The following is a 16,241-nucleotide window of genomic DNA, read 5'->3' as shown; positions in this document are numbered from 1 at the left end:
GTTGCTTTATTATACATCGCAAACACACTAGTGCTATAGGAAGAAATCAGTTGTGTCTATTCTTCAAATCTCCACCCAATTTCCTTACAGATTAACTACAGTCCTTCAGTATGTTTTCTGTTCGCCTCGTATTCCTGACCACTCTCCTTGTGGTTACTGATGGCCGGGATGACCTTCAGTACCAGAACCACACCGCCGGCCTAAACCTCAGAACCACCAGGAAGCCCCCTCGAGCTGGGAGCGGAGGTGGTGGAGGTGGACGATTCAGACGGACCACCACCACAACACCCGTCTCCTCCCCGCAGCGCACCACAACGATGAGACAAACTGAGGTGACAATGGACTCTTACTCTGTGTCCCCTCCCACAGAGCAGCACCACCTTTCTCCAGCGACACTTTCTCCACTGAGTTTCCACACCGACGCCATATAGCACCCCCCGGGAACAGCTCTTGTGGAACTATACCACTTGATTATAATGAATGCTTCTTCAAACGTCTGTGGAGTGCTGTCCACCAGAGCGAGGGCCCCGCAGGGCCCATAGGTGATGATGAAACAGGGCCACCCGGGACCGCCAAGGAGGAGAAAGGGGGGCCCCCCTCCTGTAGGTAAGTTTGATTGTTATTTTCAGGTAGTTAAGTACCTTTTGGAGGTCAAATGTTTTTCCTGTTTATGCTCTTATCTTTTTTTTCCCTCCCAGGGTTACCAGGAGAGAGAGGAGAAACCGGGACCAGAGGGCCCCCAGGACTGGCAGGTCTTCCTGGCGGGCAACGGACTCAATGGTGACATAGGTATAACGGGGTTTCAGGAGAGATTTTGAATGTCTCTCCGTTTCTATCTATCTATCCCTCTTTCCTTTTTCTGCAAAAAACCCTGGCCTGTTTAAGTACTCTGTGGATATCATTTTCTACGCTTTATTTATCAAACCTACCACAGGTGAAAAAGGTGATCAAGGGCCGATGGGTCTTCCTGGTGCCCCTGGGACCTCGGAAAAACCAAGAGAGAGAGGTCTGTATTAGTAAAACTTTTATAAATAATAGATTATAGATTTTCAAAGGGGGGAGACTTGCTTTTAGGGCTCTAAAAATCAATTATTAGCAGTAGACTAGTGAATGGAAAAAAATATGGCATTAGTTTAAAGACAATGTCAAAAGAAAAAATGCGTCTGAGGGGAAGCCAACAGTATCAGACTTTGAAAATCGCTGTTTTAAATCATATATATTTTTGTGTCCATAATTAATCAGATTAGATTAAAATGTATATACATGCCCCCCTTTAAAGGTATGCCAAATCTTAAATTATGAGATTGTTTGAATCATGTCTTCCTATTTGCATGTTACCTCTGTACACACTATAGATGATCCTGGCCCAGAGGAGAGAAAGGTGAACGTGGCTTCATCGGTCTGAAAGGGGACCCTGGAGAAAGGGGAGAGCCCGGCCTGAATGGGACCAAGGGCAAGCGCCGGGCGAGAGGGGCCTGCAGGTCCCCCCGGACCCTCTGGGACAAAAGGGTCAGAAAGGTGAAACAAGGACATACACCCGAGTGTTACCTGGTGATATAGGGGAGCCTGGGCCCCCTGGAATGAGAGGTGAGATGGGCCCCCCCCCCACGGAGTTGAATGGAACTGATGTGTAAGGGGGAGAGAGGGGGAACCAGGGCCTCCGGGAGGGAAGGGGGATACAGGTGCCCAGAGGGCACCCAGGGCCTCCAGGAGGGAGGGGCATGACAGGCAGAGGGGGGAGAGGGGAGTTAAAGGTGTGTGCGTGGACCTCGGGGCCCTAAAGGTGCTCCAGGTAAGAGTGCAGAGCTGATCCGCTCGCCTTCAGTGTGGGCTTGTTCCCCAGCAGGTCCTTCCCTCCGCCCGGCCCATGCCTGTGAAGTTTGATAAGGTGTTTTACAATGGGGAGGGGCACTGGGACCCGAATATCAACAAGTTCAATGCCACCTATCCAGGGGTGTACTTATTCAGTTACCACATCACTGTGCGCAACAGGCCTGTGCGTGCTGCTGCCCTAGTGGTCAATGGGATACGGAAGCTGCGGACTCGGGACTCTCTGTACGGCCAGGACATCGATCAGGCGTCCAACCTGGCTCTGATGCAGCTGAACAAAGGCGACCAGGTGTGGCTGGAGACTGTGAGAGACTGGAACGGAGTTTACTCCAGCAACGAGGATGACAGCACTTTTCTCTGGCTTCCTGCTTTACCCAGACTCAAAAAACAACCCACTGATAATGAAAACCTGTGACTGCCCGTCTATGACCTTGAATGAGCCCTAGTTGAAACTGCTTGTAGATTCTGCACAACCTTCAACCTATTGCACTGCTTTGTCAAATGTATGGTGATTCAGCTAAATGCCGCTGCTTCTGATTTTGCTCGACACCCTTGTACTAATCACAATAAATGCTTCGCTTGCCTTGCTATATTTAGAGATGGATGAGGCTTGATTAGACTGCTTTATGCAACACTTCCGTTTCTTTGAAACAATGCATTAAAAATGACTATATTTGAAATGGATGACCCTTGAGTTTATTTATTTAGAGCCAGAAACTGGAAGCTAATTTATAAGCCATTAGTCATTGCAATTATAATAGATAAGCTCTGTGTCAGTGAGGCAATACAAATTTGAGAACAATTGAAGAAAATTATCCATAATTGCATTTGATTTCCACTAGAGGGTGTAGGCGTCCAGTTCTGTGAAGAGGTATTGGAGAGATTGTTAAAATGCAAAGAAAGTAATGAAAAGGTGGCAGACAATGAAGGAAAAAAAGAATGTCCCACAAAATTTGAAATTTACAAAAAAATAGTTATTTATGTTTGTTGACTGGAAAAACCACAAAGGAGATATACATACTTTTACGTGGATGGCACTCACACAGCAGGATGGGTAAACATATTCATTCTTGCAGCATCTTTTCCTTTCACCACCAGCTCTGTTTCTGTTGAATTTAACCAATAGTTTGTTATGTGATAGGGGATTCATTAGGCCTATGGGGCAAACAGTACAGAAAGAGTGAAACCCTTGTTTCCCTAATTATCAGCAAATATTGAAGGCAGGGGTGACTTGTGAACACAAAGACTTATATGGATTTATAATAGCATCGCCCAGAAGCGGATATAGGTATAAAAAAAAAGAAAAATGCCTCAATGACACACTCACGATGACAGATTAGCTGCCTTAGCAGCGATCACGGAGGATAACCCTCTGCAGCAGAAAGATGAATGCACTATAAATTATTCTCTAGTGTAGCCACTGTACAATGAAAATAGCTTTGACTTTTACAAATGCTATATCTCATTAGACAGTCAGGACCGTCTTTCCAGATTAAAAATGATCATGACTCCTTTTCCTTTCAACAACAGCAATCCATCTGGAAGATACATTGCATTTCGTGTGGTTTATTTCTCTGGGGGGAACTGAGACACTTGTGTGTTGTGATGTAGATTGTTAAAAAGACAGTAGGGAGACTGCATTACTTAGATCAAATATATATTTAATTGTGTATTGTTTTAATTATTACAATTTCACACACAAAAACCAGCCTTAATTAGAAAAATGCAGTTATTAGATAAGAACTATCACAACAAATATACACCTTACAGGGTTTGACCTTATTAGATTGAAATTGTTCATGTTGAATATATATATATCTTATCATATATTGATTACGACCTTTGATGTGCATTTAAGTGATTTTTTCTATCTACCAAAATCAATTATATATTCACTAAATATCTTCTTCATTGCTCTCACACATTTATTGTGCAATACAGCAATAAACTGGGCCTAAATCCATATCATTTAAAAATGCAAATACAGTATAGAATTTTAAGCAGATATGCATGTCTTATTCTTTTAAAAATATAAATCTACCTAAGACTCCAATTTGTTTGGAGAATACATGTACATTTCACCAATATTGTTCCCAGTATCAGATTTACTGTAATAAGGAATATTGTAACATAAAAAAAGCAGGGAAGAATATTATAGTTAAGTTCAAATATCCATAATCAAAAATAGCCTGTATTTCTATTCATGTGTGTCTTTTAAGAAGGAATAGATAACAAAACTGTGACACTTTTTTTCTTCCAATTACAGTGTGTTGGACTTGAGTAAAAAAATATAAACCAAACAAGATTATGAACACGATGAATATGGGAATATTGTACGGGATAACAACTTAATCTTAACCATTTTGTACTGCTTTGATTGATTACAAACTGGTTTAATCATTTAGAATGACTACTGTATGATGATTTTTTTTTCTAATGAGTCATGTCAACTGTATACACTTTATTTATTGGAGGAAAAAACTTGAGAAAAAGTCAAAACCATTACGTAGGCCCAATCCAAAACCACGCCCTACACCCTACCCCTACACACTACCCCTCCGTGACGGAGTGAACTCCGTGGAGTGACACTCTCAGCTCAATGAGGCTCCCTCCTGTCAGATGGAGGCAGGGGCGGATCTACCGGGGTGGCATGGGGTGGCAACTTGCCACCCCAGCTGCCACCCCAGTTGGCATCTCTGTTTTGAAATAAAAGTTGTGCCTCATCGGACATTTATGATCTCTGTTTTGAAATAAAAGTTGTGCCTCATCGGACATTTATGAGAGAAAATCCCTAATGTCCGAGTGCAAGTGAATGCAGCACAAGACGCAAGTCTTGTAACCCCTCCCCATACTTGCCAACCTTGAGACCTCAGAAATTGGGAGCATTTTAAAACCACCGCGGGGGGGGGGGGGGGGGGTCGCAGGGCCGGCCCTCGGCATAGGCAGTATAGGCGAATGCTAAGGGCGCATCAACCGTTAGGGGGCGCCGGAAAAAAAAAAAAAAAAAAGTTAGAAATTAAAAATAATTTTTTTTTTTTTTTCATATACACAATTTCCTGATTTTGGATCAACAAAGTACATCTTATTATCTTATACTAACAGAACTACGCGTACAGTGCCCATAAACTATGGCACATCCCCCCCCAAATCAAGTTGAACTGCCCCAGTCCCAGTAAAAAGGTTATGGTGAAATTGTTCTTTTTTTTTAAATAATGGTTTTAGTGTGCAATTATAGGTTTTTAATTGATTTTGTATTTGTATTTGTATTCATTTAAAATAAATCAAACTCCCAAAAAACATACACAGCTTCTGTGTGCTTTTATTAACATTGGAATTTACATTGTAAGCGGGCCGCGGGGGTGAGAGCTTTAGAGAGCTCTCTCCTGAAAGACTGAGAGGCTCTGATAACCTCAGCTCAGTGAGGTAAAGGCACACCTCTATATGATCATTATAGTTATAAAAAAAATAAGAGAATAGATGAAAAACAGGTATAAAATACTGACAGTACAAAAAAGTTGTTATTAATAAACAAGAATACAGTTTGAAAGGGGAGTGATTTGTAAAATATCCATAAAGAAAAAGAAAATCTGTTTACAGTTCTGTTTTATATGGGTGTTGAGAGATGTATCCATAGATCTCTTCATGTTGCTCTCAAAGTGCACCAGATTGATGCTGTTAACTTCAATATTTTTTTTAAAAAGTCTGGGGGGGGGCGGGGGGCGCCAGCTAAAATCTTGCCTAGGGCGGCAAATTGGTCAGGGCCGGCCCTGGGGGGGGGGGGGGGGGGGGTGCTAGTGGATCGCCGGAGCTGTATTAGATTAACATTAACATGCTTATTGTAGTTGTTAGTGCACTGTCTTGCGGCCTGTAGCATGGAAAGGAGTGAGCAGAGGGTAGAGTTGTCGATTCTTGTTCAGTTTACTGTGACTATCTTCCTCACCCTAATTCCTTCTGTCTACTGTCAGTTGCGCGCGCTACTAAAGAGACGCGCTACCATGGAAACGCGCTACCATGGAAACCAAACAATGGTGTAGCTGTATTAAAGTCCGAGTGGAAACAGTCCTGAGTAAATCTGATTTTGTCAGAAATCGGGAGAAATGCGGGAGAAATATGACCCCGGGAGGAAACTGGTAGAGGGCAATGAAATCGGGAGTCCTCCCGCGAATATCGGGAGTGTTGCAAGTATGCCCCTCCCCCCGGCCCTGGCGCGAGCGTGGAAATATGATTGGCGGGCGATTTTATTTGAAACAGGACGGTGCAAAAACGAGAAGCATTCGGACAGTCTGATTCGGACCCAAGTAGACGGAAGGAATTAGGTATTTGCGGTCTACAATTACAGAGAAGAGACTGTCAAGTTTGGCTGTACTCAGCATTGAATCAAAACGCACTAAAGCTTTGGGATCTTAATAGGTTTGTGAGGTGTTTTGCCTCAAAATGGTAATCGCCACATTCAGTGGCATGCCAACTTGATGCTCTGCTCACAGATGAGCATAAACAAACTGTTAAGATGATGACCTTGTATGTGTGTGTATATATATGTTTTCTTTGTGGGGGTCTACCCCTAAGGTCTGCCCCCAAAAATAGTTTTAAATCCTGATAAAGTAAAATAAGACGGTGTGTAAAACTACAACTGCCCAGCCAAAAAAAAAAGTAACCAGTGCACTTTGATTTAACTAGGCCAGTAGGTAAGGTCTTTCCACTGGATAATAACTGCAGCGATGTATATGTTTTAGCTGTATACACGTTTTTTTAAACCCTAATTGATGCAGTTAGTCACTTCTTTAATGTTTGTTTTTTCTGATGTAAAGTCAAGGTTGTAACTGTTTGCAGTAAAGTCGTGGGGCGCTGAACTGTTCTTTTGATTCTTTTGAATGTTGATATATATGATAATTTGTCTTTCAAATATTAAGGAGGGTGAGCAGCATCTTGGGGAACATTCATCATTAACTCCTCCAAAAAATATAGTTTATTCAATAATAAATGAATATGTGAATCATAACAGTGATTGACAGCTGATAGGAATAATATGATTGTTAATATTATCATTAATTCAGACAACATCGATGAGACAGTTAATTCATCTACTTATTGCAACAGTCTGTGCATATATTTGGTACCCTGCTGGTCTAAGTGTGAAACAAACTCATTCAGTTATTGTTCAGTTTAAAATTCATTAAATTATGTCTGCCACCTTTATTTATATTTAAGGCTTACTGATATGCCACAATAATGTATCCAGATGTTATTGAGTTAAACTATAAATAGTGTGGCTTTCCAAGTTAAGATAGATTGATATGACTGCGATTTAAATCAGCATATACTTCTGCCAGGGGATGCCAACCGCTCAAAATCCTCCTGCAAACCCTCTTGCCACCCCATGAATATTTTTCTAGATCTGCCCCGGATGGAGGGAGTAAATACAGCGGCAAGCTTTGGGACAAACTCGCCTCTCTCCGGCAGAAACAGGAAATGCCGTAACATAACAACGGTTTCAAATCAGCATCTCTTAGACAACATTTTTAAATTAATAACTAAAATAAAACTCCAAACATCTTTTAATTGTGTTACTTTTTTGTAAAGCTCTTTTAGTTTTAAACCTGATTTTTATAAGCTTCTTAGTTTGTGCAACAGTCTTTAAATATACACACACTTTATAATAAAATGCACGCATTTACCTTTTTCTAGACTAAACGATCCTAAGTTTAAAAAACATGAGGTTGAGGTGTTAACATCGCAATTTATCAGTGGATGTTTGCTGGAACTACTTGTAAACAGCGGTGTTTCCTGACGGACACACAACAGCGTTGAGACCGGTCAAGTAGAGACCGGTCTCCAGTCAGCACCGATGTAGCCTCGCTGTTTGAATGGCTTGATAACCCACTCCCCCCCTCCACCCGCTCCACACTCGTTGGTTTGGAACAGCACTGTGGCGGACCCTGTGCGCGAACGCGCAAACGGAGGGGTAGTGACTGTGTAGGGGTAGGGTTGTAAGGCGTGGTTTGGGATTGGTCCTTCATTTATGAAAATATGTAATAATTTATGAAGGCTTCGGAACAGAAACATAACATTCAAACTCGTTAAAAGGAAAGGCTAGAATCGGCATCTCCATACATTTACCTCAAATTTCCACCATATTTATGATGTTGTTGGTAGTGTTGTGTGTGTGTGTGTTGTGTTGTGGGTGTGTGTGGTGTGGGTGTGTGTGTGTGTGGTGTGGGGTGTGGGTGTGTGTGTGTGTGTGTGTGTGTGGTGTGTGTGTGTGCGTGCGTATGTGTGTGTGTGTGCATGCTTGTATGCTTATATGATTGTGTGTGTGTGTGCGCGTTAAAATGTCATTTTGCTTGTTTGTTTATAGGCCTATCTGTGTATGTGTGATGTGTGTGCATTTATGTATTTTTCTACTACTCTGTGTGAAAATATAAATAAATACCTTGGACGGGTGTGTTGCAGTGTAATCTGCTCCCAGCAGGCTGGATTCCCACTGTGAGAAAGACAGTATATTGTTCCATGCAGCACCACAGATAACAACTCATTAGCATACTGAATCATTTGGGCTGCAAGAGCCACTCTGCCACCCATCTGCACTGAGCTGATAAACACACACCAACGCCTGCTCCCTCTCTCTTACACACACCACACACACACACACACACACACACACCACACACACACACTCACACACACACACACACACACACCACACACACACACACACACACACACACACACACTACACACAGCCACACCACACTACACAAACATACACAATATACTATTCCGAGCAAGCACATAGACACTTACACAACCTGCTCACACACACACACGCCTCTCTCATCCCTTTGCTGTTCAATCCCTCATTTTACACTCCTGTATTCCTCTCTTTTTGTGAGCCTGTGTGTTTCTGGAGAGTCAGGAAAGTTGAAGCAGGTAAATGTTTGGCAGGCATTACCCAGAGGGCCCTCAGAGGCGTCCCGGCAGTGCCAGAAGCAGAGCGCAGGAGGGGTCCCCAAACACCTGGATGTGTCTGATGCTCTCTGGAAGCAAATGTAGTGTCTTCTAAATGTCTAAGAGCTGAAGCTGTTGCGGTGGTAGCAAAGTCTGCAGTGTGGAGTTATGGAATGTAGGGAAGAAGACTTCAGAAAAGTAGAAATTATGTGGCAGAGCTACAAAAGCTAATTCCTTTTTTAATGGCCGCAGGTTGGTAAACCTAACTTTTTCGACTGCTTAAGTGAATAACTTTCAGGGAATGTGAGTCCTGAGCTGTTTCACAATGTGGACAGACACAACGGCATGCAAACGAGTGCAGCATAGGCTTTCAAAACCACTTTCACAATGGCAGGATATCCTGCAGGTCACGGAGCCACGTTAACCTCAGCAGGAAGTCGTCACTTGTTGAGAGGAAGTGAGGATTCCAGCCTCCATTGGGGGAGTTTCGAGAGGCGGTTGTGGTTTAACTATGCACTTTCTAAAGGATGTGAAACGCTGCAAGGTATGCAATGCCAATGATGCCCTATAGGAATTTGACAATTAGGTAATGCAATCACAAGTGTAAAATAGTAAATAGTAAAAACAGGCCCCTATATGTCCAGTTATTTGTACAGTCAAGACATTTAATAGAATTACATTTAACTAAACTTGCTTTAAATTAATTGTATTAAATGACATTAATTGAATTAAACTGATTTAATTAATAATACCGACAACATGCTCAAGTGACATCAAATACAAGGCTTTGTGCAGGCTCCTCTGCATGTTTTATTCAGGGGTTTTATATAAAATTCATCGATTTAACATTGGATATATTTATAGATACAGCTATCATACAACAAATATTTCATAACCAAACGCACAATGTCCCTTTACTGCAATTCATAAAATACCATAGTTACCAAGGTACCAATATAGGCTACTAGGTCCTGCTAAAAAAGCAGAATAACCAACACAGTGAGCAATACCTAACTGTATTAATCCAAAACTGCTGGTGTTGGTTATGATATTAACACTGTGTGTGGTGTATGTGCGTGCATGTGCGTGTGTGTGTGGTTGTGTGCGTCTCTGCATGTGACTGTATGTGAAATGCGACAATGAAGGGATTTGTTTGTGTACCTTACTAAACTACAACTGCATAACAGTTAAAAAAACACTGAAACATTCATATCAAAAGCACTGCATGAGTCATTTCATGATGTTAGGACTCATATTTTGTACACTTTAAGAAACACTGCATGTCTTGGTACCTCCGCAAATTCAAATAGATATATTCAACCCGGCAGTGAAAATGTTTAACTGTCTGTCGCCGTATTTGGTGTCATTTTCTCCTCACCAAAGTGTAACAGAAATAAAGGGTACCACATTTGATGTACTACGTGCAGTTGCTTGCTTTACATTTTGAGTTTCTCTCCTCTTTCCCTTCCCCGCTTCATGTCTCCCAAAAGACCATTTTGCTAGTAAACCCATTGACAAACACACTACGGTACATCTTAAACCACATGAATTGAACCTCCACTCACCGTTGTTACATTGTGCAGTGGAAATATAATGCTATTTACAATACATACGTTACTGCATGGGTACAATAAAGTCCAGACTGTTCATTTACGGCCTAAAACTGAGACAAACTTACTTTTCTGTCTTATTCCAACACATTCAATTTGTTGGGCATGAATGAGGTTTATTCATTGATGTTTTAGAGCTATTTACCTGTCCACACCATATTGTAATCAATAGTATCGTTCGTGAAGCATTGTTCCAAACTTCAATACAACACATAAAATATATTATATATAAGTGTTTCTTAGCTGATCTTCTGTTTGGTTAGTTTTGTTTGTTTGTTCTTCTTTTTTGTTTTTTTGTTTATTTTAGAATATCCTTTATTGGACTTTCAAAACACAGAGTCATAATCAGCAAGTCGGTCGAAGACATGAGACATGCAGAATTTACAAGTCTTTCTTTGATCAAATTCAACCGATCACCAATAAAAACATCAATGCTGCCTCGGATAGTATTGAGACGGGATGTGTTCCACTTTCTCCCTAACGTGGCACTTGATTCTCTTTCCTACACTGACAACTCAAAGCTATCGGGTCCTGAGCATATGCACCTCTTTCTTAGTCCCTGTTATTTCAGTCTCAGGTGTTGTATTCTGTTTTCTTTTGGAATAAGCATCATCGGCGACTAGAGCCATCTGAAGGGCGGCCATTGCGCCTCAGATCTCTAGCAGCTAGATGCAGCGCAGGCCCACGAGAAGCCGATAGAGTCCTTGGAGCTGGAGGCGAGTCCTGGTCCTCCATATAGCTCTCAGGACTTCCCTCGGCATCGCCATCAGGCAGACTTCCACAGCTAGAGCCTGGTGACATTGTCTCCAGAAGATCGTCCCTTGCCAAGCTCACCACCGTGTCCTGATGTGGAACCCCCTGAGGCCCCCTTCAAGTATCCCGACCCCAACCAGCAGCCCTGTTTCTCCATCAGTTGTGCTGCCAACATTTTCTCCCTCCGTCCTGGTCGTCCAGGAGGTTGGAGAGGAAGCTGATGTACTTCATAGCAAGCCGCAGGATCTCATTCTTGCTCAGCTTCTTGTCTGGAGGGTGAGTTGGGATGAGTTTTGCGAAGCTCTGAGAATGCCCCATTTACGTTCTGCTGCCGCCAACGTTCACGGCTGTTAGTGAAGATACGACGTACAATCTTTGGCTGGCCAGCTAACAGAGAAAGCATTGGAAAAAGAGACAGACATAGAGAATTAAAAAAAGAGAGGAAAAGAAAGGCATTGAAAACATAACACACATAAAACAGATAATACTGTGTGTAAAGGCCAAAGCAATATAAGGGCAATAAGAAAAATGGAAGAAGTAGTCGCAGGAAAACAGATTCACCTAAGTTTTGAGAAAAAATGTTTTTGTCTTAAAAATAAGCTACAAAATTGTCATCCCTACGAATTAGAAGGTGATGGAAAGTAGCTATATCTTTGCAAAAAAAAGTATAATATGCAATGTGCCGTATGCCGTTTGGCTTTGTGTGTCAAACCCCGGTAAAGTGTGTTGTGTAGACTTTGTCCTCCATATTCAATTTCGATGTACTTTGAACTTATTTTGGTATGATAAAATACATAATTGCAGGTATAGTCACATCCTCCCGCCCTCTACAATTGTGTCTTTCAGGCTATTGTCACCCTTGGAACACACCCAGTCTATCTTAATCCTTCAGCCCACTCTGCAGTAAAAACCTTGCATGGAGGCAGCAGCACCCCCATCCTCCACCCCTGTATGTGGCAGTGAGTGGGCAGCGATGGAAAGGATATTTCAAATGAAATAAACTCCAAATCCGCCTGAAAATAGCTTCCTTTGATGGCATGCAGGTACATGTATTTGACATTAAGATTAACAGCATTCATTTATGTCATGAATTATGGTTTTATGGATTTATTTCTCCTGGTTAAACGCTTATTTAGTGGCAGGCACCTTCTACAACACTCAGATTAGTTACAGTATAGATCAATGTCAGTGGATGAATGACAATGGGGGATGAAGAAGGGATATAGGAGACTTGGACACAGCAAAGTCCATTTTACCATACTTATAAAGATCTAAAAAATGTGCTTACCCTCGTCGAGTTCAACCTCATAGGGCGCCGGGCGCCGCTTTAACCCTGTTGCTGGGGTACATGCTGTACTGCTCCGTCTCCCTCCAAGACTACAGCAACAGAAAGCAGACAAAAAAAAGTCAAAATGTATGTGAACAAAACATGAATGTACATTATATTCATCATTGCATTTAATCCTCAACAACCCCCACTCCTTGCACCAGGGGGCACACATGCACTCTCAGAAACACGTACACCCATGTATGGGATTATTATTTCTGTCATTAATGATGAAGAAATGTCAATATAATGTACACATAAGCATATTTTCACTTTAAAAGCCTATTCCTGCAGGGCCATAGGACTGCAATAGGCCAGTCATGGTGCCCTCACAAGGATCGAATAGAAATGTGCATTCATGAAACTAAATTAGCCTATTTTTCATTTTCTGTCTCAACCTTTACCTGTTGATGGCGGCGAGAGGCTGCGCCAGGTTGTAGAGCATCGCCCGGGGCCGGGACAGGAAAACGCGTTTGGGCTCAGTTTGGACCATTCGAGCGTCGTCTCGTTGCGGCAGCGGCAGCGGTGGAGGTCTGCGAAGTTCCGTGATCGGCACCAAATGGCTCTCAGTCCTAAACTCCAGCGCTTTTATAGCGTCCCTCCTGGAGAGCTCGATCACCGGCACTTCCCTTTTCAGGTCAAGGGCGTTGTGAGAGGCAGTTTCCTTGGCAACGCCGTTGATAATGATGCTGATGCTGTTCCCGTTGCTCGAGTTCTGCAGAGGAACGTCATCCGTCTCTTCAGCCCCCTTCAGGTTCCCTCCCCTCTCTTTCTCCCCCTCCTCCCTCCTCGGCTCCTCTTCCTCCTTGCACCCGTTTTATTCTGGAGATGATGGAGGAGTCCTCCTCCCGTTTTCCAGGTCCGGACACTGCATCAGGACTTCCAGGACGAAGCTCCGGCTGCCGTTTTTTCCATCATTTGTTACCGTCACCACTCGCTCGAGTCCACTACGTCCTAAATAAGATTGTCCTCCATTAAGTTATTGACACAGTGGTTCAGTCTTAATATACCAAATATATAACCAGGCTTACTAAAAGCCTATAGGAATTAATTATTTTCATTTGTATTATTGGCGTTTATTTTAATGTTTTTATTACCATCATTATTCGAATTGCAGACTTTACATAACGAACAAAACAATTAAGAAAGAAAATCAATATTATGTAAGCCTTGTACAATGTCTCGTAATTAGGCCTACCACACTATGTTCAACACTTAAAAAAGGTCAAAGTAATAATAAAAAAAGAAAAGGCCGATTGCAACTCAAATTAAAAAAAAAGAGTTTTTTATTATTAATTCTCGAGTATTATATTATGTGTAAGCTATGAAGATTCGAGAGATTTCTGTTCTCTAAATATGTTGCGATGTGAAACATTCCTTATAGGCTCATTGTGAAATGTCACCAGTCAAACATTTTATCATAGATGTGGAGCCCGTGTACTTTATTTTAAATAGGCTACATTTGTTATTTGTTGTTTCTGTAGTGCATGTTTTTGATGTATCTATTCATCTCTAATTGTTGGCTCTTACTCGTTAAGATAATACCTTAATGTAGCCTATAAACCAAGGTTTGAGCCCTGCGTAAAGTCTAATATGAAAAGCTAATTACGGTTGTTCTTTATTTTAAGGTGAACTTCTCGTCTTAATGACAACCTACATGCCAGGACCACGAATAGAGCTCGGTGTCCATTCCTCGTCGATATCAAATCCCACCTTTTTGGTTTTCAGCAATCCACAGATAACCTTCAAAAATACTTCAACTTGATCGTTTTCTATAGCTACACATGTCAGAGTCGGTGGTGTTATATGTCATTATAGCAATAGGCCATAATGCTGTTGTTGTTGTTGTAAAGCCGCAAAAGCGTGTCAGATTGATTACACTAAACAACAGTGTAAATTGTTTTAATGGCTAATTAAAAATATAAAGATGTGGGAAATAATACTGGAAACGAACAACAGACCGCTACAAAAAGCGCACTTTTATTTCTGGGAATTCTCCAATAGGCCTCGCATCCGTTATTAGCCTACATCCCGTAGCTACAGTCTCCAACATACGATCGGACAATAGCAGAAAATGTAGGCTAAATATTCCGAATATAACATCGATAAATTCCGACGATAACCATCAAATTATAGCCGTAGGGAACAACGAATAACCTGGTTTAAATACAGAGGTGTATTTTTTGCACTTACCGTTCTAGCCGTGTTGTTGATGTTACTGTGTAAGTGGAGCCATTTTGTGAGTGGGTCATCCATGTCTGAGGTTTTTCTTTTTTTTCCACCAGTGCTGGAGCAGTGTGTGTGTGTGTGTGTGCGTGTGTGTGTGTGTGTGTGTGTGTGTGTGTGTGTGTGTGTGTGTGTGTGTGTGTGTGTGTGTGTGTGTGTGGTGTGTGTGTGTGTGTGTGTGTGTGTGTGTGTGTGTGTGTGTGTGTGTGTGTGGTGTGTGTGTGTGGTGTGTGTGTGTGTGTGTGTGTGTGTGTGTGTGTGTGTGTGTGTGGTGTGGTGGCTGAGTATTCCTCGCAGCATCCAGCGCGCTCCCTCAGTATGGGGAGCGGAACACAGGCCGCAATGTGGCCGAGTGAGATAAGCGCACGGCAGCGGCCTCTTCATTCCCGATAAGACACTAAACCCATTATTTATGAAATGATTCATTATTATTTGGCTGTCGCGGGCTATATAGGCTTGTGGAGGGCAAAGCATAAAAAAGCAAACAGGCACAGAGCAACGGCCTGTAACAACGCGGGGTAAACTGTATCCAGAGCTTTAGTGGAGGGTGTTTTATTTTATTTTATGAAAGAAACAAAAGCTCAGGTTAAGCTGTTGACCTATTTTTAATTTCAACAAAGGGTTTTTGCTAAGCCAATTTATCCTGCAATGAGATAACTACCGATAGCAGAGGGTCGTCTCTTTTTTGTTATTTTTTGTTATCCTGAAAAGAGTAGCCTATAATCCATATTAATTTCCTTCGCCTTGAGGCAGGATGTGCTATTGATACAGAATGACGAGGATGTAATTATGATAACGATGCCATAATCGAAAGGGACACACGATTCTTTATCAATTAACAAATCAATACATGTATAAATGTGTGAATAAATAACTTAAGTAAATAAATAAATAAATGTGCTGTTGCATGTCATTGTTGGTGTTGGAGGACTTGGACGGCGGTTCCCCGGGGCCGGGACTCATGGCTGGGGGAGATAAAAGCGTATCGGCCTCTGGACGCGTCAGATAAAAGAGCAGCACGCTATCAGAGCACATTCAGGACAGCTCAAATGGTAGCAGGTACATCCTAATAACGGATTTTTCACATAGCCTTTTTTCACGTTTTGTCAAATACGTGTATGACTTTAAATAATGCCATACATTAGTCAAATAAGCGTGTGACGTGCTAAATATAGAACCCAAGAAACATAATTAGACAGTCTCATGTTACACGTTTTTAAGCCCTGTGTTAGAGCATTATTAGTCACGAACTTTCAACAGATAAACAGCAGTCACGACCATCATCCGGCATCCTGTGCTTAACGCTGTATGGTCTGATTAGCCATTTAAACGTTTTTGTGGACCTCAATTGTGCCATAAGATGTTTGATGATGGGGAGCAATCGGCACTTCTTTGTTCCAATTGGTGATCCTACATTTGCAAATCAATAGGCTACACCTGATTGATTAAATTGAGACTGTGTTAGGTTTTTGGAGTTTCACTTTTGAAATAAAAAAACAAATTGTGTTTATAATTCAACTCGTAATTTAAACATTGATATTATAAGGGTG

The 16,241-nt window shown here is 41.9% G+C and overlaps 1 protein-coding gene and 1 pseudogene across 1 annotated transcript; one reads left to right on the top strand and one right to left on the bottom strand.

Annotated features, from left to right (window-relative positions):
• The first annotated feature begins 94 nt into the window (after positions 1-94).
• On the top strand, positions 95-2,510 carry LOC117552587 (annotated as a pseudogene).
• A 7,033-nt stretch (positions 2,511-9,543) lies between these two features.
• tal1 (T-cell acute lymphocytic leukemia 1) lies at positions 9,544-14,837 on the bottom strand. The gene is given in 8 exon segments (XM_034226178.1): positions 9,544-11,254; positions 11,257-11,314; positions 11,316-11,432; positions 11,434-11,525; positions 12,427-12,515; positions 12,870-13,282; positions 13,284-13,419; positions 14,659-14,837. Coding segments are annotated over 8 exon segments (1,224 nt in total). The 5' UTR covers positions 14,718-14,837; the 3' UTR covers positions 9,544-10,994.
• Positions 14,838-16,241: the final 1,404 nt, after the last annotated feature.

This window comes from Gymnodraco acuticeps, unplaced genomic scaffold, assembly GCF_902827175.1.
Source record: "Gymnodraco acuticeps unplaced genomic scaffold, fGymAcu1.1, whole genome shotgun sequence".
NCBI classification, from domain to species: Eukaryota; Metazoa; Chordata; class Actinopteri; order Perciformes; family Bathydraconidae; genus Gymnodraco; species Gymnodraco acuticeps.
Note: the sequence above shows the minus strand (reverse complement) of the source record. Positions and strands in the feature narration are given on the sequence as shown.